The sequence below is a fragment of the Microcaecilia unicolor genome, chromosome 4 (genome assembly GCF_901765095.1).
Source record: "Microcaecilia unicolor chromosome 4, aMicUni1.1, whole genome shotgun sequence".
In the NCBI taxonomy this organism is placed as follows: domain Eukaryota; kingdom Metazoa; phylum Chordata; class Amphibia; order Gymnophiona; family Siphonopidae; genus Microcaecilia; species Microcaecilia unicolor.
Genome location: NC_044034.1, coordinates 14,687,867 through 14,712,255, shown reverse-complemented (window position 1 = coordinate 14,712,255; position 24,389 = coordinate 14,687,867). Strand labels below are relative to the sequence as shown.

At 49.6% G+C, this 24,389-nt stretch overlaps 1 protein-coding gene across 2 annotated transcripts in view; it reads right to left on the bottom strand.

Moving 5' to 3' along the window:
• Positions 1-24,389, bottom strand: part of INPPL1 (inositol polyphosphate phosphatase like 1) — a 255,019-nt gene that overhangs the window by 121,162 nt on the left and 109,468 nt on the right. For both annotated transcript variants that reach the window (XM_030199978.1, XM_030199979.1), the window contains exon 2: positions 16,770-16,833. In XM_030199978.1, coding sequence (XP_030055838.1) covers positions 16,770-16,833 — 64 coding nt within the window. The remainder of the gene's footprint in view (positions 1-16,769; positions 16,834-24,389) is intronic.

Sequence of the window (24,389 nt, the reverse complement as noted above, 5' to 3'; positions counted from 1 at the left end):
GCAAATAGGTGGGAAAATGTTTCCACGACAAGACTACATCCTTAACTCTGTACACATGAAGACCTCCAAAAAGAAACAAAACCTTTTAAATTACAATGAACAGGACTAAACAATTTTTTTTTTAAATTGCTCCATTATCTATGTGCTGTATCTAGTGAAAACACCTCCCTCGGAGGTCCCCCTCTCTCTGACGTGACTGTCTGTACCCCCACACATTCCTTCCCACTTAGCGTAGACTCCAGAGTTCAGGGGAGAAACATGGGCAAGCTGATGTAGGATGCAGGAAGCGGCAGTAGATGGCTGACATTACGTAAAATTCGGGGGTACAGTTTAATGGGCCCGTGCACCTCACTATTCAGGACTGCAATCCCTTTAACAACAAAGGCAAGGGCTTTGGGATTTTCCTCTCAACTGCCAACGAACTGAGTGAATTGAAAACATAATCAAACCCTTCATATACTTCTCCATAAAAGGCTGACCTCTCTGGTTTATTCAGAACAGGTCCGTCCAGTCCTGGTCGTATCTCACTGCATGCAGAGATTACGCAGCGGGACGGCAGGGCTATGCACGTACTGACCAGATCGATCTGCCCTGAATTAAAAAAAAAAAAAAATCACCAGCTTGAGCCCGGCGTGACCAGCTGTAAAGATTCTGTTCCCTACATATTTTGTAATGATTCAGAAGTCAACTCAAGATGAAATTACACAGATTATCCAAAGAATGAAAAACTAAAGCTTTTTGTTGCTCCGGGGAGATTTTTGGGTTGCTCGGCAGAGTATGGAAGGGGCGAGGGTTTGTGCTGCTTGTTTAAGGAACTGGAAAGCTTCCACCATGGTTTCTTAGTGCAGCCTGCATCAGCAAAATTCCATCATGCTGAACAATGAGATCACCAAGCGAAGACACAGTATATGTGTATGGGGGGGGCGGAGGGGTGGACAGGGCACAGTCAGCTGGATGAGCAGCTGTGTCTAGCTAAGCGCTTTCCATTCAAAGGCTGGCACGAGGGTTTCCAATAGAGAAATATTTGCTTTTGGGTTTTTTTTTTCCCCCTCCATCAGCTTCCTTCCTCGACAGTTGTCTTTCCAGTCTACAGGACAGTACAAAGAGGTTAGTGTCAGGCTAAAAATATCTTACGACATGCACCAGGGAAAGTGACCGCCAAGAAATATAGAGGCAGCAACATGTCTGGGCATCCCAGACATATAACAGGCAACTTCATCCCCCTGCAGCCCGTCTCAAACTGGAATTTAAAAAAAATGCCTTGGGTTACTCCTCCACAGACAAAGTCGTCTCTCGTGTACAGGGACATGTAGTCCTACATCTCCAATACAATAAAAAAAAAAAAAAAACTCTGAAGATCCCTCCATTTTCAAAAAGTTTAATGGGAAACTAAGCTGTGGCTTTCACTGAGCTGAGTCTGGGCTGCTGGTCTCGAGAACTCATCCTCATTGGCCAATTCTTATACTAACTGGTGGTCCAATAAAGGATATTGAAGGCCCAGAGAGGCCAGCTGTTAAGAGTCTGCTGACAGTACGTTCAAAGATCTGACCCGTCACGCAGGAGGCCATTTTGTCATACTGATTCTCAAGATGGCCTCCTCCGTGCAGTCAGACAATTTCTAGAAAGACAGATTAAAAGAATTTCAAGGATAATATCTTTTCAATTCCGCAGACTGACCTACCCTTTAGGCCAGCCGGATGTACTGTGGAAGCATTCACAGCCCCCGTTTGAGGGCAACAAATGAATAACGTGCATAAAACACTTTCAAGTCCACAACCTCCAAGTGTCTCTCACGTCTGCTTCGTGAAATGGAGGGGGACGGAGTTGAGCATAACAGAAACCAAGCAGCAGTGGGGACAAAGGCCTGCAAACAGGGCTGGCTTGACCACTGGACCAGGTGAGGCTCTAGCCCAGGGTACCAACAATTAAGGGCACCAAAATACCCAGCTTCTGTCCTCATCTAGCCTCCTTTCCCCCCCCCCCCCCCACCCAAATTGTTTCTCCCCTTCTTTCTTCCCCCTCTCCTCTCCATCCTTCTTTCACTGATGCAAATTTCCTTTACATAAGTACATAAGTAATGCCATACTGGGAAAAGACCAAGGGTCCATCGAGCCCAGCATCTTGTCCACGACAGCAGCCAATCCAGGCCAAGGGCACCTGGCAAGCTTCCCAAACGTACAAACATTCTATACATGTTATTCCTGGAATTGTGGATTTTTCCCAAGTCCATTTATTAGCGGTTTATGGACTTGTCCTTTAGGAAATCGTCCAACCCCTTTTTAAACTCTGCTAAGCTAACCGCCTTCACCACATTTTCCGGCAACGAATTCCAGAGTTTAATTACACGTTGGGTGAAGAAACATTTTCTCCGATTTGTTTTAAATTTACTACACTGTAGTTTCATGGCATGCCCCCTAGTCCTAGTATTTTTGGAAAGCGTGAACAGACGCTTCACATCCACCTGTTCCACTCCACTCATTATTTTATATACCTCTATCATGTCTCCCCTCCCCTTTGGTAGAACTTGCCAGAGAGAAGACCAAGGGCTGGCTGAACGCAGCCTGTCACGCTGCCGCCACCGCCACCAGTAACTGATGCAACGGTGGAGTGAGGAGGTGAGGCAAGAGAGCCGGACAAATGGGAAGGGGGAACAGAGGAGGGGGAAGAGTGACTGGGGGAAGGAGAGATGCCAAACCAACAGAGGGAGGAAAGAGGAAGGGGTGGGGGTGGGGGAGGAAAGAGATGCAGGGCAGAGGCGCAGTCAAAGAAAGTTAGCTCAAGGTGTCACTATCTCTTGAGCCGGCCCGGCCTGTGAACTATTTTATGGGACGTTAGGTCTCCTACCCGTTTGTCATTATGAAATAAACTCCTTTCGTGTCTTTATTTTCCATTGCTGAGTGTACACTGTAATGTGGTATTTCACAGGGTTTTTTTTTTTTTGCCTGTTGACAGTCGTGTTTTGAAACAATTCTGTGGTTTCTCATGGTGCTGCTTTTGTGGTTTGAAAATTAGGGGCCTTATTCTAAAATGAGCCTCTTCCCATCGTGTGCCTGTGAGAAAAAGCCTTGTTGAAGACGGGCCTCATACTTTTATGAGCTGGGAGCAGGGCACAGTAGGAACAGGGGCGGTCAGTCTCAGGGACAGAGAAGACAAAAATGTGAAAAGATGGCAGGAAAAGGGAGAAAACCCACTAATATTTCATTTCATCTGACGACCCACAGTAGGCTGCCAGCCAATTTCTAGTTTTGTTTTTTTTGTTAGAAATTTCAAAAACAAATCAGTCAGAACTCCACTGAACTGTCACACAGATGAGCGCTTCAATACCCTCTCTTTTCCACCCCTCTGCTTGTGCTAATATGTCCCTAAAGTGAGGCTCCTGGCAGGTGACTCTACTCGCAAGGAAAGAACCAGAAAACTCTAGGACCCAGAGTAAATGTTGTAAGATCCCAACTCAAATTTAACTGTATGCTGAATAGGATTAAAAATCTAAGAGTCCTACACAGATTTATGGGGGAAACTGTTCAAATCAGATGGGAATGGTACGCAGTGGCGTTCCTAGGGGCGCTGACACCCGGGGCGGATCGCCGATGACCCCCCCCCCCGGAACAGCGCGACACCCCCCCCCCCCCGGCGAAATAACCCTCCGGGTGCATCGCGACCCCCAGCGAAAGAACCCCCCCCCCCCGGGTGCACGCTGCTGGGGGGGGGGGGTTCCGCGCGCCTGTCGGCTCTTCGTTTCCATGCCTCCCTCTGCCACAGAACAGGAGCATGAAAACGAAGAGCCGACAGGCGCGCGGGCACCCCCCCCCCCCCAGCAGCGTGCACCCGGGGCGGACTGCCCACACCTTGGTACGCCACTGGTGGTACGACAAGATGAATGGGCTGAAACTGCCTCAGAATAAAGTTTATTGTGGCCACAGCACAATGATACAGAAAACTAGTGTTAATCCCTTCTGACAGGCAGAGTACAGATGTGCCTGAGCCGTGATAAACCAGTCCCAGGAAAGAAGGTATAGCGATACCCCTGATGTGGGTGGTGTATGGATGGAATAGTGCTGCTAGAGGGAGATTGCCAGGGGGCGGTGGGTACTGGAGCAGGCAGTGGCTAAATGTGACCCCATCTGCACTGGAACAAGATTGTGCTTGATGCTGTGCTGGGCTCTCCCCTGAGGAAAGGGGGAGTAGGAGGAGTAGGCTCTTGAACAACACTAGTAGGCGACGTAGATTAGGAACAATCTCTTTATTTAAATATACACTCGACTCAACACAGCCGTGTTTCGGCGCTACAGACGCCTTCTTCAGGAGTCTATGAAATAAAACCAAACAATAAGTGTAGAACGTTAAATGTGTGATAAACATTTACGTTAAATGTGTGATAAACATTTACGTTAAATGTGTGATAAACATTTATGTTTATCACACATTTAACGTTCTACACTTATTGTTTGGTTTTATTTCATAGACTCCTGAAGAAGGCGTCTGTAGCGCCGAAACACGGCTGTGTTGAGTCAAGTGTATATTTAAATAAAGAGATTGTTCCTAATCTACGTCGCCTACTAGTGTTGTTCAAGAGCCTACTCCTCCTACTCCCCCTTTCCTCAGATTCTACTTTTCGTAGGAATTTGTGTACCTCCACCCTTGTGGTGGTTTGGCTTGCTGGGCTCTCCCCTTCCATGTCCCTCTCTCTTGACTCCTCACCTTCATCACCTGTAATAGCAACAGCAGCTTCAGCCTCTTACTGACACTTAGAAGACTAGTTATTGATACTCTCGGCCCTAGGATGTCTGAATTTTGGGTTAGCACAACTTGTGTCTATGCTGCCTGCTCAACAGCAGCTATGGGAGTAGATCAATAGTCTTCTTCAATAACTGTTTGCTTCATTCTTTTTTGTCATCCATGATCTGTTTGTAACACCAATTGTATCTTTTACCCTGGAATGGCGATGCCATAACAGGTCTTTGTAAGCCACATTGAGCCTGCAAATAGGTGGGAAAATGTGGGATACAAGTGCAATAAATAAATAAATAACTCTTCAGTGGTGAATATTGTGTATGCAGGTTTACCAGTCAACTTAAGCACCTACAATCACTACAAAACTCTGCGGCCTGATTTTTACATAGCGTAAAAAGGTCCAATCACACATCCCCACTATTCATTCCATCGGCATTGGTTGCCTACCTTTTGCCACTGTTTGGAAAACAGGATACTGGGCTAGATGGACCATTGGTCTGACCCAGTACGGCTGTTCTTATGTTCAAAATGCAGAGGACTATTACTTGTCCTGGGATTCGTAGCATGGAATGTTACTACTCTTTGGGATTCTGGATGGAATCTTGTCACTCTTTAGGATTCCAGAATCTTGCTATTCTTTGGGGTTCTACATGGAATGTTGCTACTCTTTGGGATTCTGCATGGAATCTTGTTACTCTCTAGGGTTCCAGAATCTTGCTGTTCTTTGGGGTTCTACATGGAATGTTGCCACAATTTGGGTTTCTGCCAGGTACTTGTGACCTGGATTGGCCACTGTTGGAAGCAGGATACTGGGCTAGAGGGACCATTGGCCTGACCCAGTATGGCTACTCTTATGTTCGGGTGCAACTTAAAGGTGTTTGCCTCACCCACAGGGCTTATTATTCAGGAATTCCTTCTTAGCTATCTTCATGTACAATTCCTTACACCCCTGTGCTTATGCTACCCTATTTCGACGCTTACCGCTTGGTACTTCCTTCCCCTCCGTCTGCTCGCTTAGAATCCACTAGGCACTATGGACTCTATACTCAGCGTTATTTATGGCTCCAGGCCGGCTGAATAGTACTTGCCTGGCTAAACGCTAACGTTCACCGTGATATAGCAGCCTGAATATTAATGCTTAGCAAGATATAGCTGACTATCCGCAAATATTTAAGCGTTGGCCAGCTAAGTTTAGTGGGCAACTTGGACAGCCTGCCCACTATTATCTTAACCAGTCAGCGCTGAATATTCACAGAACTGGGTAAGTTAAAGTTGGCCAACCCCCCCCCCCCCCCTCTAGATATTCAATGCCGGTCACAGGAAACGATCTGGCTGTGAATACCCGCACTGCCTGCTTAATATCGGGGAGTACGTTTTTTCTTTTTGGCTCCATATCTATGGAACAATCCTTCCATCAGCAATACGTACACAAGTCTTTCTCTAGGTTTAAAGAACTACTGAAAACTTATCTTTTTGAAGATAACTTTTGGCACATGATCCGATGTACCCCTGTTCACTTGTCACCTTCCTATAATTTTCCCTCTCCCTCCCCTTAACAGTAAAGGCAGTAAATAAATCCTAATAAATAAAAAAAAAACATAAAACACTAGGGTTAACAGTAGCATTTTATGCTTTTTGTTTATTTGGATTTATTTACCGTCTTTGTGAAGAAATTCACTCAAGGAAGTGCAGAGTAAGAATAAATCAAACATAAGCAACAGACAATTACAGCACAAGTATGGCAACTGCTTAATTTTTCTCTCATTAATATATCTCTCTTTTCTCTGCTTTTTTCTTTCCTTATTTTTAAACTACATTCACCTGTTAGTACAAATAATGCGGTATATCAAGTGAGTTTAATAATCTCCTATATAACAATTTGTCTATCTGCGTCCCTGGATGGCTGGCTGGGTTCGTAACCGTATGCAAATGAGTTACTACATAACTGGCTCTCCTCCAGCCTTCCTTCTCAGTGTCCCGTCCTCACGGAAAGAGGAAATTATGTCAGAGGAGGGTGGGACACTGAGAGGGAAGGAAAGGGAAGGCTGGAGGAGAGCCGAGCCTGCCGCTTGCACTGACGCCGCTGCGACTTCAGGTAAAGTAAAAGTTTTAAGGGAAGGAAGGAAAGGAAGGCTGTTGTGAGAGAAGAGGGTGGGCAGATGAGGGCTGGGGTGAGTCACTGGACATGGATGGGATGGGAGGGAAGGGCAGGGGAGCCTTCCTAGGGCCCATTTGATTTTTGGACAAACGGGCTTTTTTGCTTCTCAACCTTGAGTGTGGAGCAGTGGTTCCCAAACCTGGTCCTGGAGGCAGCCCAGCCAGTCAGGTTTTCAGGATACCCACAATGAATATTCATGAGAGAGATTTGCATGAAGTGGAGACGGTGCTTGCAAACCTCTCTCATGAATATTCATTGTGGGTATCCTGAAAACCTGTCTGGCTGGGGCGCCTCCAGGATCAGGTTTAGGAACCACTGGTGTAGAGGGAGGGCTAGAGTGGAGATGAGTAAACTATGGCCCACAGAAAGCTTTCATCTAGTCCGCAGTGGCAAAATGGTTCCAGCAACGCCAACAACTGCCTCTCTCTTTTCTGGATGAAAATGACATAACATTGAAGCTAAAAGCCCACCTTTTTGATGCTGCTTTTAACTCCTAACCCTTATTCACTTGCTCAGAACCCTTATTTTATCATCCTCACTTTAATATTCCCTTATCTTTTGTTTGTCCTGTTTGTCTGTCCTAATTAGATTGTAAGCTCTGTGGAGCAGGGACTGTCTCTTCATGTTCAAGTGTACAGCGCTGCGTATGTCTAGTAATGCTATAGAAATGAAAAGTAGTAGTGTTTGGAATTGCGGAATCTTGCTACTCTCTGGGATTCTGCACAGAATCTTGCTACTCTTTGGATTCCGGAATCTTGCTACTTTAGGATTCTGGAATCTTGCTGCTCTTTGGGATTCCGGAATCTTGCTACTCTTTGTCCTTATCCTTTATTTGTCTTGTTTGTCTGTCCTAATTAGATTGTAAGCTCTGTGGAGCAGGGACTGTCTCTTCATATTCAAGTGTACAGCACTGCGTACGTCTAGTAGTGCTAGAGAAATGATAAGTAGTGGTAGTAGTAGTCTTTCAGATTCCGGAATCTTGCTACTCTTTGGGATTCTGCACAGAATCTTGCTACTCTTTGGATTCCGGAATCTTGCTACTTTAGGATTCTGGAATCTTGCTGCTCTTTGGGATTCTGGATTGTTGCTACTCTTAGGGATTCCGGAATCTTGCTACTCTTTGTCCTTATCCTTTATTTGTCCTGTTTGTCTGTCCTAATTAGATTGTAAGCTCTGTGGAGCAGGGACTGTCTCTTCATATTCAAGTGTACAGCACTGCGTACGTCTAGTAGTGCTAGAGAAATGATGAGTAGTGGTAGTAGTAGTCTTTGAGATTCCGGAATCTTGCTACTCTTTGGGATTCCGGAATCTTGCTACTCTTTCGGGTTCCGGAATCTTGCTACTCTTTCGGATTCCAGAATCTTGCTACCCTTTGCCCTTATCCCTTATTTGTTCTGTTTGTCTGTCCTAATTAGATTGTAAGCTCTGTCGAGCAGGGACTGTCTCTTCATATTCAAGTGTACAGCACTGCGTACGTCTAGTACCGCTTTAGAAATGATAAGTAGTAGTAGTACATTGCACCAAACCCCCTAAGAGCTGCAGGGGGTGGAAGGAAGACTATGGAACAGAGAGAAAGCTGCAGGGAAAGGAGGAGGCTGAGAAGGTAGAAGCATGAGAGGGCTGCAGAAGGTGAGGGGAGGTGGGGGAATGTGGGAGGTGGGAAAAGGGAAAAGGACATGCGCATGTAATCCCTAGCCCTAACAAGATTCATAAACTAAACATACTCTTAACTGCTAAAAATATCAAAGAGCAAACATTCACCAGAACTCTGAACACAGTGAACAGATGTATTTACTCAGTTTAATGCTATGCAATCATGTAATTATATACTAGGGGAGTAGCCATGGGTGAGCCTGGATAGGCTATGGCCTGTCCACTCTGGAGTCAGATCCACCCAGTCAGTAGCAGTGGTACAGGCCAATTAGAGAACTGGAACCAGTTATCAATAGTTACTATTGCTTGGTGCCCACCCATGTTAAACTCGGCTCCACCAAAACGCAGTCCTGGCTATGTCATTGAATTATACACAAAATAAAAGGAGGGTAGCCATCAGGAACAGGTGCTATATAATTCTATTAAAATACATCAGAAATTCCACAGTTAATAAAAGTAGTGTCTAAGTCCTGGAAACCTAGACTCGGCGCGTAGTTAGACTCTGGAACTCATTGCCGGAGAAGGTAGTGACGGCAGCTGGCCTTGCTGAGTTCAAAGGGGGTCTGGACAGATTCCTGAAAGAAAAGTCCATTGATTGTTATTAAATTTGGGGGGGGTTTGTCAGGTTCTTGGAGCCTGTATTGGCCGCTGTCGGAGACGGAGTGCTGGGCTTGATGGACCTTTGGTCTTTTCTCAGCGTGGCGGTGCTTATGTGCTTATATGAGCTACATCCCATCATCATTAAAGTGTTTGCCGACTTGGGTTTAATTGTATACAGGATCTCTCCTGTGTAAATTCCACCTCCTAGTCTTCAAACACACACACGATAAATAACCCTCTCATATCTGAAGGCTGTGCATGAAGGGGATGCAAAGGCCAATGCTTGGGAGTATTGTGGGCAGCTAATAAAATACACTGACGGTGTTTTGTTCAAACAACCAGCTCCAAATTATGGGCAGTGTATACATTTTTGTTATTCTGAAAACCAGGACCGCCAGCATACGCGGAACAGTTGCACTACCGAAGGCCATAAAAACAACACAAGACCTAACCATCTTCCGAAGGCTAATGAAAACAGATCTCTTCAAGAAGGCATACCATAAACATCCATCTTAAATACTAACACTACACACAAGCTATACAAAACCGAACTCTTATCACATGACAGACACCAACACCCTAAACCTTATGGCCTCCCACTTAGCCATCTATCCCCCCTTCAATCCGTTCAGAACTCTGCTGCACGTCTTATCTTCCGCTTGGACCGATATACTCATATCACCCCTCTCCTCAAGTCACTTCACTGGCTTCCGATCAGGTACCGCATACAGTTCAAGCTTCTCCTACTGACCTACAAATGCACCCAATCTGCAGCCCCTCATTACCTCTCTACACTCATCTCCCCTTACACTCCTACCCGTAACCTCCGCTCTCAAGACAAATCACTCCTTTCAGTACCCTTTCTCCACCACCGCCAACTCCAGGCTCCGCCCTTTCTGCCTCGCCCCACCCCATGCTTGGAATAAACTCCCTGAGCCCATACGCCAGGCCCCCTCCCTGCCCATCTTCAAATCCTTGCTCAAAGCCCACCTCTTCAATGTCACCTTTGGCACCTAACCACTATACCACTATTCAGGAAAGGGTATGATACATACCTGTAGCAGTTGTTCTCCGAGGACAGCAGGCTGATTGTTCTCACGACTGGGTTGACGTCCGCGGCAGCCCCCACCAACCGGAAAAAGCTTCGCGGGACGGTCGGCACGCAGGGCACGCCCACCGCGCATGCGCGGCCGTCTTCCCGCCCGTGCGCGACCGCTCCCGCCAGTTGAATGACAAGCAATAAAGTATGAAACACAACTCCAAAGGGGAGGAGGGAGGGAAGGTGAGAACAATCAGCCTGCTGTCCTCGGAGAACAACTGCTACAGGTATGTATCATACCCTTTCTCCGAGGACAAGCAGGCTGCTTGTTCTCACGACTGGGGTATCCCTAGCTCTCAGGCTCACTCAAAACAATAACCCAGGTCAATTGAACCTCGCAACGGCGAGGGTACAACAGAAATTGACCTACGAAGAACAACTAACTGAGAGTGCAGCCTGACCAGAATAAATTCGGGTCCTGGAGGGTGGAGTTGGATTTACACCCCAAACAGATTCTGCAGCACCGACTGCCCGAACCGACTGTCGCGTCGGGTATCCTGCTGGAGGCAGTAATGAGATGTGAATGTGTGGACAGATGACCACGTCGCAGCCTTGCAGATCTCTTCAATAGTGGCTGACTTCAAGTGGGCCACCGACGCTGCCATGGCTCTGACACTATGAGCCGTGACATGACCCTCAAGAGTCAGCCCAGCCTGGGCGTAAGTGAAGGAAATGCAATCTGCTAGCCAATTAGAGATGGTGCGTTTCCCGACAGCGACCCCTAGCCTGTTAGGGTCGAAAGAAATAAACAATTGGGCGGACTGTCTGTGGGGCTGTGTCCGCTCCAAGTAGAAGGCCAATGCTCTCTTGCAGTCCAATGTGTGCAACTGACGTTCAGCAGGGCGGGTATGCGGCCTGGGGAAGAATGTTGGCAAGACAATTGACTGGTTAAGATGGAACTCCGACACCACCTTCGGCAGGAACTTTGGGTGAGTGCGGAGCACTACTCTGTTGTGATGAAATTTGGTATATGGAGCATGAGCTACTAGGGCTTGAAGCTCACTGACCCTACGAGCGGAAGTAACTGCCACCAGGAAAATGACCTTCCAGGTCAAGTACTTCAGATGGCAGGTATTCAGTGGCTCAAAAGGAGGTTTCATCAGCTGGGTGAGGACGACGTTGAGATCCCATGACACAGTAGGAGGCTTGATAGGGGGCTTTGACAAAAGCAAGCCTCTCATGAATCGAACGACTAAAGGCTCTCCAGAGATGGCTGTACCTTCCACACGATAATGGTAAGCACTAATCGCACTAAGGTGATTCCTTACTGAGTTGGTCTTGAGGCCAGACTCTGATAAGTGCAGAAGGTATTCAAGCAGGTTCTGTGCAGGGCAAGAACGAGGTTCTAGGGCCATGCTCTCACACCACACGACAAACCTCCTCCACTTGAAAAAGTAACTCTTTTTAGTGGAATCCTTCCTAGAGGCAAGCAAGACCCGGGAGACACCCTCAGACAGACCCAACGCAGTGAAGTCTACGCCCTCAACATCCAGGCCGTGAGAGCCAGAGACTGAAGGTTGGGGTGCAGCAACGCTCCGTCGTTCTGCGAAATGAGAGTCGGAAAACACTCCAATCTCCACGGTTCTTCGGAGGACAACTCCAGAAGAAGAGGGAACCAGATCTGACGGGGCCAAAAGGGCGCTATCAGAATCATGGTGCCGCGGTCTTGCTTGAGCTTCAGTAAGGTCTTCCCCACCAAAGGTATGGGAGGATAAGCATACAGGAGGCCGGTCCCCCAATGGAGGAGAAAGGCATCCGACGCTAGCCTGCCGTGTGCCTGAAGTCTGGAACAGAACAGAGGCAGCTTGTGGTTGGTCTGAGAGGCGAAAAGGTCCACCGAGGGGGTGCCCCACGCTCGGAAGATCTTGCGTACCACTCTGGCATGGAGCGACCACTCGTGCGGTTGCATGACTCTGCTCAGTCTGTCGGCCAGACTGTTGTTTACGCCTGCCAGGTATGTGGCTTGGAGGAGCATGCCGAACCGACACGCCCAACGCCACATCCCGACGGCCTCCTGGCACAGGGGGCGAGATCCGGTGCCCCCCTGCTTGTTGACGTAATACATTGCAACCTGATTGTCTGTCCGAATTTGGATAATTTGACAGGACAGCCGATCTCTGAAAGCCTTCAGTGCGTTCCAGATCGCTCGGAGCTCCAGGAGGTTGATCTGCAGATCCTTTTCCTGGAGGGACCACAGACCCTGAGTGTGGAGCCCATCGACATGGGCTCCCCACCCCAGGCGAGATGCATCCGTCGTCAGCACTTTCGTGGGCTGCGGAACTTGGAATGGACGTCCCAGGGTCAAATTGGTCCGGATGGTCCACCAGAGCAGTGAAGTGCGACAACTGGTGGAGAGGCGGATGACATCTTCTAGATTCCCGGTGGCTTGGAACCACTGGGAAGCTAGGGTCCATTGAGCAGATCTCATGTGAAGACGAGCCATGGGAGTCACATGAACTGTGGAGGCCATATGACCCAGAAGTCTCAACATCTGCCGAGCTGTGCTCTGCTGAGACGCTCTGGTCTGCGAAGCCAGGGCCAAGAGATTGGTGGCCCTCGCTTCGGGAAGGTAGGCCTGAGCCGTCTGGGAATTCAGCAGCGCTCCTATGAATTCCAGAGACTGAGTTGGCTGGAGATGGGACTTTGGGTAATTTATCACAAACCCCAGCAGCTCCAGAAGTTGAATAGTGCACTGCATGGACCGGAGGGCTCCTGCCTCCGAGGTGTTCTTGACCAGCCAATCGTCGAGATATGGGAACACGTGCACTCCCAGCTTGCGTAGGTAGGCCGCTACCACCACGAGGCACTTTGTAAACACTCGTGGGGCAGAGGCGAGCCCAAAGGGCAGCACACAATACTGAAAGTGCCGTGCGCCCAGGCGGAATCTGAGATACTGTCTGTGAGCTGGCAGTATCGGGATGTGAGTGTATGCGTCCTTTAAATCCAGGGAACATAGCCAATCGTTTTTCTGAATCATTGGCAGAAGGGTGCCCAAGGAAAGCATCCTGAACTTTTCTTTGACCAGGAATTTGTTCAGGCCTCTCAGGTCTAGGATGGGACGCATCCCCCCTGTTTTCTTTTCCACAAGGAAGTACCTGGAATAGAATCCCTGCCCTTCCTGCCCGGGTGGTACGGGCTCGACCGCATTGGCGCTGAGAAGGGCGGAGAGTTCCTCTGCAAGTACCTGCTTGTGATGGGAGCTGAAAGACTGAGCTCCTGGAGGACAATTTGGAGGCAGGGAGGCCAAATTCAGGGCGTATCCGCACCGCACTATTTGGAGAACCCACTGGTCGGAGGTTATGAGAGGCCACCTTTGGTGAAAAAAATTTAACCTCCCTCCGACCGGCAGATCGTCCGGTACGGACACTTGTAGGGCGGCTATGTTCCCGTGGATCCAGTCAAAAGCCCGTCCCCGGCTTTTGCTGTGGAGGCGCAGGGGGCTGCTTAGGCGCACGCTGTTGACGAGAACGAGCGCGCTGGGGCTGTCCCTGTGCCTGACGAGGCCTTCGGGCCGGCTGGTTGTACCTACGCTTTGCAAAAGAATAGGGTGCAGCCTGCCGTGCCCGGGAAAAACGCCCACCCGTGGGGGCGGGTGCTGAAGGCGCCCGGTGGGAGAGCTTGTCGAGAGCGGTTTCCCGCTGATGCAGTTGGTCCACCATCTGCTCGACCTTCTCACCGAAAATGTTATCCCCCCGGCAAGGGACGTCGGCCAGTCTCTGCTGGGTGCGGTTGTCCAGGTCAGAGGCACGCAGCCATGAGAGCCTGCGCATCACTATACCTTGGGCCGCAGCACGAGATGCCACGTCACAGGTGTCAAAAATCCCCCTGGACAGGAACTTTCTGCACGCCTTCAGCTGCCTGACCACCTCCTGATAAGGCCTGGACTGCTCCGGCGGGAGCTTATCGACCAGGTCCGCCAGCTGTTGCACATTGGTCCGCATGTGGATGCTCATATAGAGCAGGTACGATTGGATGCGGGTCACGAGCATGGAGGACTGGTAGGCCTTCCTCCCAAATGAGTCCAGAGTGCGAGACTCCCGCCCCGGGGGCGCCGAGGCGGTATCCCTCGAACTCCGTGCCCTCTTGAGAGCAGAATCCACGACCGCTGAGTCATGGGGCAACTGGGGCCGCATGAGCTCTGGGTCAGAGTGGATCCTGTACTGGGACTCTGCTTTCTTGGGAATGGTGGGATTAGTTAATGGTCGCACCCAGTTCCGGAGCAGCGTCTCCTTCAGGACATTGTGCAGCGGTACCGTGGAGGACTCTCTAGGTGGTGATGGATAGTCGAGGACCTCGAGCATCTCGGCCCTCGGCTCTTCCACAGAGACCACGGGAAAGGGAATGCTTATAGACATATCCCGCACAAAGGAGGCAAAGGAGAGACTCTCAGGAGGTGAGAGCTTCCTCTCCGGTGACGGCGTGGGGTCCGAGGGAAGGCCCGTAGACTCCTCTGAGGAGAAATATCTCGGGTCCTCCTCTTCCCCCCACGAGTCCTCATCCTCGGTATCGGACATTAGCTCATGTAGCTGAGTCCGGTACCGGGCCCGGCTCGACGTCGAGGCACCGAGGCCTCGGTGTCGTCGAGCGGTGGACTCCCGCGCCGGCGGGGACGGAGCTCCCTCCATCGACGTCGACGGGGACTCCACCTGCGTGGCTGTCGAGACCGGCACCGCAAGCGGCGGCGGTGTCGACTGCCCCGGCGCCGGGCTAGAGCTCGCCGGCGCCACAGTCATCGGCGCCGAGGGCGCAAGCACCCCCGGCGCCGGCACAGCCTGGCGCATCAGCCCTTCCAGGAGCCCCGGAAGGATGGCTCTGAGGCACTCGTCCAGGCCCGCTGCCGAGAAAGGCGGTGGGGCCGGCAAGGGTGTCGGTGCCAGAAGCTGCTGGGGGCCAGGAGACGGCACCGAGGTGCCGGAACCCCGACGCGTCGGTACCTCCACCACCGACGGAGATCTCTCCTCTCTGTGATGACGCTTCGGCGTCGACACCTCCTCAGGCACCGAGGGCTCCCGGTGACGGCGCTTCTTGTCCTTCTTCCGGTGCACGTCACCGGTGCCGGAGGGCATGGAGGAGGAGGAGGTCGATCCCCCTCGGTCTCGAGGTACCGGGTCCGACAGGGTTCGGTCCCGTGGCTCACGAGTTGAGGGAGTGACCGGGGCCGACTGCCCACGCGGTCTCTCTACCCCACTCTCGCCGGCGGACCGGCGGGCCGACGGGACCTGTTCTCCTGGGGTCGCTGCCATCGGTGCCGATGTCTCGGGCATCGATACCGGTACCGAAGAACCGGCCTTCGATACCGATGCCGTCGAGGTCGACGTCGAGGGGCCGGCGCAAGTTCCAAAAAGACGGTCCCGCAGAACTTGCCTCGCAACCTGAGTCCGTTTCCGGAGACCGAGACACAAAGCACACGACTTGAGATTGTGCTCCGGCCCGAGGCACTGGAGGCACCAAGCGTGGGTGTCGGTCTGCGAGATCGGCCGGCCGCAGCGACCACACTTTTTAAATCCACTCGGGACCTTCGAGGACATCGACGGAAAAATCGCGTCGGCGAAGTCAAAGTCGGCAATGGTGGCTAAAATCACACCACGAAAATTGAAACCGACCGAGCGGCCACTAGGCCGCAACGAGGCGTCCCCGCTAGAAAGCGAGGGAAAAAGGAGGAGCGCGTGCTCCACACGCGCAAAATTCTTTTTTTTTTTTTTTTTGGATAACAAACGAAACTGAAAGAAGAAGAGGCCAAAAGGGCCAAGAGCGACGACCCGCGTAAACGCGGTCGAAAATTCCGGCGGCTGAAACGAGAGAGTTGCAAAAACACGACTCTCTCAGTCGCGGGAAAAAAGTAACTGGCGGGAGCGGTCGCGCACGGGCGGGAAGACGGCCGCGCATGCGCGGTGGGCGTGCCCTGCGTGCCGACCGTCCCGCGAAGCTTTTTCCGGTTGGTGGGGGCTGCCGCGGACGTCAACCCAGTCGTGAGAACAAGCAGCCTGCTTGTCCTCGGAGAAATCTATATTACCCCAACTTGACATTTTGTCCTTTAGATTTTAAGCTCCTTTGAGCAGGGACTGTCCTTCTTTGTTAAACTGTACAGCGCTGCATAAGCCTAGTAGCGCTCTAGAAATGTTAAGTAGTAGAAGTATGTAAAACAAGATCTCTCTACAGTCGATGACCTAAAGTAGATTATAATGCAATTTATCACTCTGAAACCTTCAGGCAATACCATAATTATTCTTCTCTACCATGTATGTACGCACATGGTATATATATATATACCATGATCTATCCATATATGTTATGTTCCATGTATGTTATCATGTATGTATGCACCATACGCAATAACCTTTGCAATTCTACTACCCAAAATAACATCCGCCATTACGGCAAATGTAAGCCACATTGAGCCTGCAAATTGGTGGGAAAATGTGGGATACAAATGCTCCAAATAATAATAACAAAATAAGAAAGGAAGCTGCTATTTCCATTCATGTGCACATGATAAAAGGACATAAGGAAACTTGCTGGTTTATTCACCTGCACAGCGAGGTAGTCTTCTTCATCTGGAAGGATCCGGTAGGTGTGCACATGTTTCTGGTACCTGCAGACGGGGAGAAAAGAAAGAAAACTGGTTAAGAGTGTGAGTTTTCACCTAAGGAGAAGAAGGAAGGAAGGGGAATCAAGTTTCCAGGAAGGAACTTCCAAGTTTCTATCTGGGACAGGGAGGAAGGAGAGGCTCCCACTTCGGGAAGGGAAGGAAATGCAAGTTCCCACCTAGGGAAAGAAGGGAACGTCTAATCTTCAAAGCCTGTACGCTCATTTTCAAGATACTATTTGGAATGGCACCCCAATATATGCTTGAATTGATAGAACTATCCCCTAGAAATGCAAGCCCAGAAACCAGGGGCTACTTACTTCTTCATCTACCCAACTGCAGAACCATAACCTACAAAACCATCTACACAGCAGGATTTAAGAATAGCCATACTGGGTCAGACCAATGGTCATTCTAGCCCAGTATCCTGCTTCCAAAAGTGGGCAATCCAGGTCACAAGTACCTGGCAGAAACCCAAATAGTAGCAACATTCCATGCTACTTATCCCGGAGCAAGCAGTGGCCTCTTCATGTCTTTCTCAATAGCAGACTATGGACTTTTCCTCCAGGAACTTGTCCAAACCTTTTTTAAACCCAGATACGCTAACCAATGTTACTACATCCTCCAGCAACAAGTTCCAGAGTTAACTACAGGGGCGTAGCTACGGGTGGGCCTGGGTGGGCCCAGGCCCACCCAGTTTTGTCTCAGGCCCATCCTCACCTTCTCCCACCCCCGCTGTAGTGCTGCCTCCTCTCCTGCACTTCACTGTCTCTGTCTCCCACCCTCGCGGCAGCTCTTGCAATTTGCTATCGGCGCTGCCTGCCTGACAGCTGACAGACGCAGCGCGACCACGTCCTGCTCCGGGGCCTTCCCTCTGCCGCGTTGATTCAACTTCCTGTTTACGCAGGGCGGAATGCACGCGGCAGAGGGAAGGTCCCGGAGCAGGACGTCGTCACGCCGCGTCTGTCAGCTGTCAGGCAGGCAGCGCCGATAACAAATTGCAAGCAGGCAAAGATGAACATTGATTCTTTCGGGTATTTTTTTTTCCCCGGGAGCTAGATTAAGACCTAAAATTGGCTAGATAATCGCATCAGTCTATACAGTTTACCAAGGTGCTAGCAACTACACGACCAGTCCCGCTGGGACTAGTTCTGCGGTCTGTTACAAAAAAAAAAAATCAACCTCTTAAGCTGCTGCGGGGGTGGGAGACGGAGACCATGAAGTGCAGGAGAGGAGGCAGCGCCACGGTGGGGGTGGGAGAAGGTGAGTGGAGGCAACGCCGATAACTTTAAATGTGCTGGACAGACGTGGGGGGGGGGGGGGGGGGGGGGGGGGTTGTAGTGCCCACCCATCCAACCCGTTGGCCCACCCAAAATTGCTTTCTGGCTACGCCACTGGTTAACTAAAAAAATATTTCCTCCTATTTTTTCTAAAAGCATTTCTATGTAAGTTTATTGAGTGTCCCCTAGTCTTTGTACTTTTTGAAAGAGTAAAAAATGGATTAATTTCTACTTGTTCTACACCACCCAGGATTTTGTAGACCTCAATCATATCTCCCCTCAGATGTCCCTTTCCCAGGCTGAAGAGCCCTAAACTCTTTGGCCTTTCCTCATGTGACAGAAGAGCCATCCCCTTTATCATTTTGGTTGCTCTAAATTTGGAGGCAGGAGCGGCAGAAGAAAGAACCCATGTTGCCCGGAAGCAGCGCCCAGCTTCCAAATGGTGGAACTCAACACCAAAAGCCGCAAGAAGCATCACTAACTATCTTCAGTTCAGAAAAGAACTGAAAACCTACCTCTTTAAAAAATTCTATAGTTAACTGCATAAGCTAACGATAACGATGCTCCTAACTGGAAACCTCTCTCTTCAACAAGTCACACCACAATGACCCATAATAGGAACTGTAACACATCACCACTTACTTGATATCCAGAATGTTTTCTCCCTAGGCCTATTGCTTAGTTCTCTTAGACCATCTATATTCTCTGTATTATACCAATTGCATCTCTACTCTGAAATGACTTTCTATTAAGTTAACTGTTTAACCTACCAGGTCATCAATATTCTTTAAGTAATACCAATTGTTTCTTTTGCTCTGGAGGAGTGGCCCAGTGGTTAGGGTGGTGGACTTTGGTCCTGGGGAACTGAGGAACTGAGTTCGATTCCCGGCACAGGCAGCTCCTTGTGACTCTGGGCAAGTCACTTAACCCTCCATTGCCCCATGTAAGCCGCATTGAGCCTGCCATGAGTGGGAAAGCGCAGGGTACAAATGTAACAAAAATAAAATAGATACTATTGGAGATTCTACATGGAATGTTGCTACTATTGGAGATTCTACATGGAATGTTGCTATTCCACTAGCAACATTCCATGTAGAAGCCTGCGCGGCCACATTGGTAATCTGCAAGGGTCGACTTCTACATGGAATGTTGCTAGTGGAATAGCAACATTCCATGTAGAATCTCCAATAGTAGCAACATTCCATGTAGAATCTCCAATAGTATCTATTTTATTTTTGTTACATTTGTACCCTGCGCTTTCCCACTCATGGCAGGCTCAATGCGGCTTACATGGGGCAATGGAGGGTTAAGTGACTTGCCCAGAGTCACAAGGAGCTGCCTGTGCCGGGAATAGCAACATTCCATGTAGAATCTCAAATAGTAGCAACAGTGGAGGAGTGGCCTAGTGTTAGGGTGGTGGACTTTGGTGCTGAGGAACTGAGTTTGATTCCCACTTCAGGCACAGGCAGCTCCTTGTGACTCTGGGCAAGTCACTTAACCCTCCATTGCCCCATGTAAGCCGCATTGAGCCTACCATGAGTGGGAAAGCGCAGGGTACAAATGTAACAAAAAATAAAATAGATACTATTGGAGATTCTACATTGAATGTTGCTACTATTGGAGATTCTACATGGAATGTTGCTATTCCACTAGCAACATTCCATGTAGAAGCCTGCGCGGCCACATTGATGATCTGTAAGGGCCAGGCACAGGCAGCTCCTTGTGACTCTGGGCAAGTCACTTAACCCTCCATTGCCCCATGTAAGCCGCATTGAGCCTGCCATGAGTGGGAAAGCGCAGGGTACAAATGTAACAAAAATAAAATAGATACTATTGGAGATTCTACATGGAACGTTGCTACTATTGGAGATTCTACATGGAATGTTGCTATTCCACTAACAACATTCCATGTAGAAGGCTGCGCAGGCTTCTGTTTCTGTGAGTCTGACGTCCTGCACGTACGTGCAGGACGTCAGACTCACAGAAGCAGAAGCCTGCGCGGCCACATTGATGATCTGTAAGGGCCAGGCACAGGCAGCTCCTTGTGACTCTGGGCAAGTCACTTAACCCTCCATTGCCCCATGTAAGCTGCATTGAGCCTGCCATGAGTGGGAAAGTGTGGGTTACAAATGTAACAAAAATAAAATAGATACTATTGGAGATTCTACATGGAATGTTGCTACTATTGGAGATTCTACATGGAAAGTTGCTATTCCACTAGCAACATTCCATGTAGAAGGCTGCGCAGGCTTCTGTTTCATCTGACGACGTGCAGGACGTCAGACTCACAGAAGCAGAAGCCTGCGCGGCCACATTGGTGATCTGCAAGGGCCGACTTCTATATGGAATGTTGCTAGTGGAATAGCAACATTCCATGTAGAATCTCAAATAGTAGCAACAGTGGAGGAGTGGCCTAGTGGTTAGGGTGGTGGACTTTGGTCCTGAGGAACTGAGTTCGATTCCCGGCACAGGCAGCTCCTTGTGACTCTGGGCAAGTCGCTTAACCCTCCATTGCCCCATGTAAGCTGCATTGAGCCTGCCATGAGTGGGAAAGCGCAGGGTACAAATGTAACAAAAATAAAATAAATAAAAAATATCCACATAATCTATTATGTCATCCATGTTCTCTGTGTAATAGCAACTGTACCTTTTTTACTCTGGATTGGCAAACGCCATGAAGGAACATTATAAGCCACATTGAGCCTGCAAATAGGTGGGAAAATGTGGGATACAAATGCAGCAAATAAATCTCTCTATATAAAACGCACCTCCAACGTTCTATGAAGCCTTTTTAGCCAAAAGTGAAGGGGGTGAGATCCCATTGTGTCTGCCCCGCCCACGCGTCAAACGTGATGACGTCGAGGGCGGAGCAATGACACTCAACCAATCGCATCGCTCGGCAGCGAAGCGTCAGGGAAGGAGGCGGCGCTCTCGACGTCTAGCCTTTCCTTCGCTGTGTTCCGCCTTCTTCTGACGTCAAGGATGACGTCAAAAGAAGGCGGAACACAGCGAAGGGAAACCTAGACGTCGGGAGCGCCGCCTCCTTCCCTGACGCTTCGCTGACGGAACCGCCACGGGGGTAAATTTTAAAAGAAAAAAAAAAAAAGAAAAAAAAACCCGATGCATGTATGCGAAGGGGGGGGGGGGCATGGATGCGAAGGGGGGGGAGGAGAAGAGGGCGGGCCAGGCTGGGACATGGGAGAGAGAGGAGCATGGATGCGAGGGGGGGTCATGGAAGGGAGAGAGGGGACTTGCTGGAAAAGGATGAATGGAGGCGGCAGGGGACAGAGGAGCATGGATTGCAGGGCAGGCCTCAGGCAGAGAGGGGAAATGCTGGATAGGGATGAATGGAGGGGACAGATGGGCATGGATGGATATGGATTGCAGGGCAGGCCTCAGGCAGAGAGGGGAAATGCTGGAAAGGGATGAATGGAGGGGGCAGGGGACAGAGGAGCATGGATTGCAGGGCAGGCCTCAGGCAGAGAGGGGAAATGCTGGATAGGGATGAATGGAGGGGACAGATGGGCATGGATGGATATGGATTGCAGGGCAGGCCTCAGGCAGAGAGGGGAAATGCTGGAAAGGGATGAATGGAGGGGGCAGGGGACAGAGGAGCATGGATTGCAGGGCAGGCCTCAGGCAGAGAGGGGAAATGCTGGATAGGGATGAATGGAGGGGGCAGGTGACAGAGTAACATGGATGGCCATGGATTGGGACGACAGGGCTCAGGGAAAGGGGAATTGCTGGATAGGGATGAATGGAGGGGACAGATGGGCATGGATGGATATGGATTGCAGGGCAGGCCTCAGGCAGAGAGGGGAAATGCTGGAAAGGGATGAATGGAGGGGGGAGGGGGACAGAGGAGCATGGATTGCAGGGCAGGCCTCAGGCAGAGAGGGGAAATGCTGGATAGGGATGAATGGAGGGGGCAGGTGACAGAGTAACATGGATGGCCATGGATTGGGACGACAGGGCTCAGGGAAAGGGGAATTGCTGGATAGGGATGAATGGAGGGGACAGATGGGCATGGATGGATATGGATTGCAGGGCAGGCCTCAGGCAGAGAGGGGAAATGCTGGAAAGGGATGAATGGAGGGGGCAGGGGACAGAGGAGCATGGATTGCAGGGCAGGCCTCAGGCAGAGAGGGGAAATGCTGGATAGGGATGAATGGAGGGGGCAGGTGACAGAGTAACATGGATGGCCATGGATTGGGACGACAGGGCTCAGGGAAAGGGGAATTGCTGGATAGGGATGAATGGAGGGGACAGATGGGCATGGATGGATATGGATTGCAGGGCAGGCCTCAGGCAGAGAGGGGAAATGCTGGAAAGGGATGAATGGAGGGGGCAGGGGACAGAGGAGCATGGATTGCAGGGCAGGCCTCAGGCAGAGAGGGGAAATGCTGGATAGGGATGAATGGAGGGGGCAGGTGACAGAGTAACATGGATGGCCATGGATTGGGACGGCAGAGCTCAGGGAAAGGGGAATTGCTGGATAGGGATGAATGGAGGGGGCAGGGGACAGAGGAGCATGGATGGCCACACACACACACTCTCTATCACACTGTGTCTCACATACACACTTGCACACACTCTCTCACAAACACACTCACACCCAGACTCACTCTCTCTCTCACACACTCACACTTTCACTCTGACTCTCAAACAGTCACTCTCACATACACTCTCCCAAACATACATACTCCGAGGAAAACCTTGCTAGCGCCCGTTTCATTTGTGTCAGAAACGGGCCTTTTTTACTAGTAAATAAATAAAAATGTGGGATACAAATGCAGCAAATAAATAAAACGCTATTGTAATTTCACCAAACTGTAAACTGTAAGCCACTTTGAACCGAAACTTGTTTTTGGATAACAGTGGGATACAAGAATGCATAAATAGATAAATGTGAGCTGCCAACAGAAGGCTGATGTGAGCTTTCTGCTAGGGACAAGGTAAGAATCGCAAATTTATGCCCAGGGGGAAAAAAAAAGGGAGGGAGTGAGTGTGTGTGTGTGTGAGTGTGTGTGAGAGAGAGAGAGAGAGAGACTGGGTACGAGTGTGTCTGTGAGAGATAAAGTGTGTGTGTGTGAGAATGAGAGTGTGCAAGTGCATATGTAGTGCATATGTGAGACACAGTGTGAGAGAGAGTGTGTTTCACACAGATACAGTGTGTGCGAGAGAGAGAGTGTGTGTGAGACACAGACTCTCTGTGAAACTGAGTGTATGAGACCAAAAGAGTGTGTGAGTGACTGTGTGACACATAAGAGTGAATGTGATACAGTGTGAGACATAGAGTGTGTGAGAGACAGAGAGTGAGAGAGAGAAAGACATTGACTGTGAGAGAGAGTGTGTGTGTGTGTGTGTGTGTGACAGATACCTTCCCTCCCCCTCTCTGGTGTCAGACCCCCCCCCCCCCTCTCTGGTGTCAGCCTCTGGTGTCTGAGCATTACTGTGCAGGACGCTGAGCTCTGGCTGTGCTTCAAGGAACTGACCAATCCTATTTAATAGAATGCACCCCCAAAATTCTGAAGCCGAGAAACCTCGTGTGGTTGGTCACTTCTGCTTGTGACGAACCCGGAAGTACGTGATGTCAATTCAGGAGATGGATACAGAGAGCAGGAATGCCTCAGCCATGCAGCCAGCTTCAGAATGTTGGAGGTGCCTTTTATTATACAGGATTTGTTACATTTATACCCCACATTTTCCCACCTATTTGCAGGCTCAATGTGGCTTACAAATTACCGTAAAGGCGTTCGCCATTTCGGTTGATAACAAATACAAGATTGTGTTGTGGTGAAATGAGGTAGAAGTGAGTCAGGCGTCATGGGGTCAAGGGGAAAGAGGATAGTAAATTGTCCAGTACGATCACGGATTATGTTGTGTTGCTGGGTGTGGGTATTTATGTTCTCCAATCGTGTATTATTCGCTGTTCCACCTGCATCATTCTCTGCAATACATTGCCCCATAATGGATATTCTGAAACTCTGGCCTGATTAGGACCCTTGAAGGCTGAACTTGGACAAGCCTGGTCTTGGCTCTTTCAATTCTCCAGATGTTTCACTTTGATGTTTCACTTATATATATACTGTTATCTACCAACATTTCCGATCTGACAAAGAAGGGCAACCTTCGAAAGCTAATCAAGAAATGTATTAAGTTATATCCAATAAAAAAAGATATCATCTTATTTTCTTTTCCATGTTTTATTTTGTTTTATTTCTATTGGATTATCCAGAAAAGCTGAGACCACTCATCCAAACAAGATTCACAGCCCCCAGT